Here is a 4,431-nt window from a genome sequence, read left to right as displayed (position 1 = left end):
CGCCAGATCAGCGTCGGCGCCGCCAGCGCGCCCCGGACGCCGCCGCGCCGCACCAGCGCCGGCGCGGCGGCCGCGCGCGACGGCGACTGCCTGCTGCGGCTGCCCTTCTTCCTCGAAATCGACGCGCAGCGGCAGCAGCCGCGGGGGCGCCAGCAGCGGCCGCACGTGCGAATCAAGCTCCTGGGGCCGCAGTCGGCGCGGCTCGGCGACGCTGTCTCGCTTACGTGGCAGCTCACGCGGGTCGCCGACGCGCCGGGGTTTTCGCCGGCGCCGGCAACAGCGCCAGGGCAAAGGGAGGCGGGCGGCCCGCGCTGGCCGGCCGCGGCCGGCGGCGGCGACGGGGAGGAGGAGGACGGGGCCGGCGACGGGCGCGACGGCGGCGAATCCTCGGACGACGTGATCTGGTACGAGCTGCACTTCCGAGGTTTGGGGGTGGCGGCGTCGGCGTCGGCGTCCTCAGCGGCGGCCGGCGGCTCCGGCGGCGGCCGGCGGCCGCCCGACGACTACGGCGGCGAGGGCGAGGGCGTGGCGGCCGCCGCGCCCGGCGCGCGGCGGCACGGCAGCGTGCGCCTCGGGCGCGCGGCCGGCGCGATGGCGACGGTGGAGGCGACGGCAGTGGCGCGGGCGCTGGGGCCCCAGGACGCCCCGCGGCTGGTGCTGGTCGGCGTTCCGGACTCTGAGCAAGAGCGGGCGGGCGACGACTCAGTTTTCGTGTATTCTTCCTGACCCCCTCCTGATCAGTGTCCTCCCAACTGATCATTGTTTGATTGTCTGTGCCGAGTGTTTTTTGGCATGACCGTAATGCCGCTGTGGCAACCTCTGCATGCCCCCTTTATTCACATGCAATGCATTTTTACGATGCACCTGACAGCCGGGGACCCCGGATCACATGGTCAGGTGCTCCTGCCCCCTCCCCTTTGACCCGTGATTTGGTTGCACTGCCACTGTGCCACCCCGCAGCAGAGGCGGCTGCCCGCGGGTCTGCGGCGGCCGCCATCCCATGATGTAATGCGTCGAGCCTTCCCAAAAGTGCGGGCCGTCGGTTGTTGCGGAGCGATGCCGCGACGCGTGTTTGCCTTCTCGATGCCCAACATGCCGCAGAGGGACGCTGCAGACCGGAGCCGTGGGTTGCCGCCTCAGCCCAGGGAGGGGCCGCACCTGTTTCGACCACGCGCACAAGCCTCGGGGCCGCCCAACAGCACAAACTGACAGCCGCAGTGCTGCATGCGCCCAGCGGTCGAAAGCTTGTGCGCATACGCAAGCCAACCGACCCTGTTTAGTCTGAAAGGCGGCGGGCAGCGGCGCAATTCACATCACCTGAGATGCCCGGGATGCGGTGTCTGAGGCCTGTCAGCTCCAACCCAATGGATCAGCGCCTTTGTCCTGCAGGGCAAAACACACAATCACTAGTGGATGGCACCCAGTTCTTGCTACTGAGCGCCTTCACAGCGCCTCTCATGACTTAGCTAGACAAGGATCAAACGGATGGTGGCCAAACACATACCCGAGAGGTGCCGCGAGTTCATAGACGGCAGGTGGGTGGGCAATGTGTTTGGGGGGGGGGGGCGCAGGCAAGGGCATGCACACAGAGTCGCATGCGTACCTCTGATGCGTCTTTCATCTGCAGGCAGGCCCTCGCAAGGACTTACTCGCTAATGGTGCGATCAGCGTGGCTCCACACTACAGCCACAGCCGCACAAATGGTGACAGAGGGTTAGTACGCCGGCCCTGAAGCTGCCCCACGCTTTTGAGCTGCACCAGGACAGCGCATGAGCTTGCAGCCAACACGCTCAGCAGCGCAAACATTGTCGCGAAAAATACTGTGATGTACCATGCGCACCTGATTGTGTCAGCTGAGATCTAGGCGGGATCAAGGACGATGGCCGAATGCTGGGCTGAGTTTGCGGCCAGCGTGCTCTCGGTGGAATTGAGCCGCGTGAGAGAGCATCTGGAGTCCGATTCAGATGCTGAGGCGCCCTACCGCGAGCTGTATGCAGCGGCCGAAGCGCTGAAAGGTCTGGAGGCTCGCGCAACCGCAATCGCCGAAGACGCGGCCGGCGACGCCGGCCCGAGCGCGCGCGCCGCGGCGCGCTGGTGCGTGGACCGCTTGCGGCTGGAGCGCGGCCTGGCGCTGCTGCAGACCGACCTGCTTTCGGAGGGCGAGGCATTAGTCGCCGCGTCCCTGGCGACACACCACGCCTGGCCGCTGCTGGAAGCGCTGCGCGCGCGCAACGCGCTGGGCGCGCTGTGGTGCGCCCGCGACGACGCGCCGCGCGCGCTGGACCACCTGCAAGAGGCACAGGCGCTGTACACTGCGCGCCGCGGCTGCGCCGCGGGTTGCGGCGGCGGCGGCAGGGCGCGCGGCGGCACGGCCGGCGCCGCCGCCGCCATCGCGGCAGACGGCCTCGGCGCACTCAGCCTCGCCGACGCGGGCCCCTCGCCGGCCGCGGCGGCGGCGCCGCCAATGGATGCTGCGGCACCAGCAGCGGCAGCAGGCGCTTCTCCGGCGGCGCCGCCCGGCGGCGTGGGGCCAGCAGCTGCAGCTCAGCAGGGTCATCAGGATGCTGACTGTGCGGAGCGCGAGTCGCCGGAGTGGGCGTCCCCGCTGCGCCCCGGAGACATCGATGCGGCCGTCGAGGACGCCCACACACAAACGCGTGAGCAGGGGCCAGCCCCCTTTCGAAGCCGCCGAGCTGCGCCGGTCCACGGCTCAATCCATAACTTCACCCCACTCCCCCGCCGCCAGCTGCGGGCGGGCTGCGACGCCCCTGAGGTTGTGCATGCGGCCCGCCCATCCGATGCGGGCCCCTGCAACCGCCCGGTTATTACATCCCTATCCGCCGCCCTTTGCAGTGTTCTTCTTGGCGCAAGTCCACGGGCTGGCCGGGGACCGAGCCGCGTCGGCTGCATTCTGCGCTGCAACCCTCGCCCGCCAGGCGCGAAAGCCGGGTGCGTGCTGGTCACGCGCGTGCCAACGCGGCCCGTACCAGCAACACACCGCCGCATGCATTACGCAGCATGGGCGCTGCATGGCTCGCGCTGTGCTGCGAGTACCGATTAGTTGGTGAGGCCGATCCGCACCAAGGCAGTCCAAAACCACAGCCACCTATTTGCTGCCGCAGGTGATGTGGACGTTGACGAATGGGTGCAGAACGTGCTGCAGCTGTCGGGGTTCTACATCGAGCGCAGCTGCTTCGCGATGGCGCGCCACTGCTTGGAGGCGGTGCGCGCGCTGCTGCAGCAGCGCCGGCGGCAGCAGCAGGAGCAGCAGCAGCAGCAGCAGCAGCAGCAGCAGCAGCAGCAGCAGCAGCAGGAGCAGCAGGAGCAGCAGGCCTCGGCGGACTCCCCAAATGCAGCAGCAGCAGCAGCAGCGACAGCGGAGGGCGGCGAGGAGGAGGGGCCCGGAGGGCCGGGCGGCGGCGGGGCGGCCGAGCGGGCGGCGGGCGAGGAGGGAGACGGCGCTTGGGGGCGAGACACCGCCGGCGGCGAGGGCAAGCAGCGGCAGCATGACCAAGAGTTGGGCCCAAAGCCCTCCCTGCGCCCCGCTGCCCCCGCCACCGGCGCCGCTGCCGCCGCGGCGCTCAACCCCGGTGAACCCACGCGGGCGGCGGTTGTCGACGACCTGCTGAGTCAGCTCGAGGCCGACGTGGCCGCAAACGTGGCGCTCGCGTGGGGCAAGCTGTTTTTGTACCGTCTGGTGGCGTCCCACGATGTCGGGCTGCTGGGGCGGCCTTCAAAATGCACCATTTTGGGGCCGGGTGACGTGCCCTCGGAGGCCAGGTGGGGGGCAAAGTGTTACAAGAGGGGTCGCAGCGGCTCACGTTCTGGCATTTCAACCGTCATATCTGGAAAAATGCGTGTGTTGTTTGTCAAGACCGTGTGCTGTGGATTTGGGTGGTGGCGGACGATCACTCCCAGACGCCGCTGACATCCTAAACCCTGAAACCTCGGCCTACCGCAGGTTTGACGATCTGCCTGGCATGCCCGCGCTCGAGTCGCTGCCAGAGTGGCGGAGCGGCGGGCGGGTCCCGGACTACGAGGGGGCCCGCGGGCTCGCCAACGCCGCGCTGCCGCTGCTCAGGTGCGCCGGCGCCGGGCGGGCGGCCGGAAATGACATCATGACGCCGCGGCGGCCACGTGCAGGGCGGCCCCACCTCGAGCCCATCGCCCGCTCAATCACGCATCTCATACCTCCAGCCGGGCCACCCAAACCTTCAATGCCCAGCACCTGCTTCCGGCGCACCTCCTGACACACCTGTGTGGCCATGGACCATGGGTTCCAAACCCCCAAAACACCCAGCGCCCCGCTCCGCTGAACCGTCATCCCCCCCCCTCGTCGGCCCCAGCCACGCCCTGCAAAGCCGGTATCTCCACTTTCCTGCAAAATCTTAATCAGCTGAGGTCCCTGCACGCTGCAGCCCCCAACCCCAA

The 4,431-nt window shown here is 68.9% G+C and overlaps 2 protein-coding genes across 2 annotated transcripts in view; both read left to right on the top strand.

Annotated features, from left to right (window-relative positions):
* Nucleotides 1–726, top strand: part of MNEG_11969 (hypothetical protein) — a gene marked incomplete at both ends in the record, with an annotated part of 3,348 nt that extends 2,622 nt beyond the window's left edge. The window contains one exon of the mRNA XM_014039560.1: nt 7–726. Coding sequence (XP_013895014.1) covers nt 7–726 — 720 coding nt within the window. The remainder of the gene's footprint in view (nt 1–6) is intronic.
* Nucleotides 727–1,879: 1,153 nt separating this feature from the next.
* On the top strand, nt 1,880–4,316 carry MNEG_11968 (hypothetical protein; the record flags this gene model as incomplete). The annotated part of the gene is made up of 5 exons (XM_014039559.1): nt 1,880–2,657; nt 2,854–2,949; nt 3,123–3,780; nt 3,962–4,081; nt 4,301–4,316. The coding sequence occupies 5 exons, from the start codon at nt 1,880–1,882 to the stop codon at nt 4,314–4,316; spliced, it is 1,668 nt and encodes a 555-aa protein (XP_013895013.1).
* Nucleotides 4,317–4,431: the final 115 nt, after the last annotated feature.

Source organism: Monoraphidium neglectum (genome assembly GCF_000611645.1).
Source record: "Monoraphidium neglectum strain SAG 48.87 unplaced genomic scaffold scaffold02992, whole genome shotgun sequence".
NCBI classification, from domain to species: Eukaryota; Viridiplantae; Chlorophyta; class Chlorophyceae; order Sphaeropleales; family Selenastraceae; genus Monoraphidium; species Monoraphidium neglectum.
This window is presented reverse-complemented; position numbering and strand designations above follow the sequence as displayed.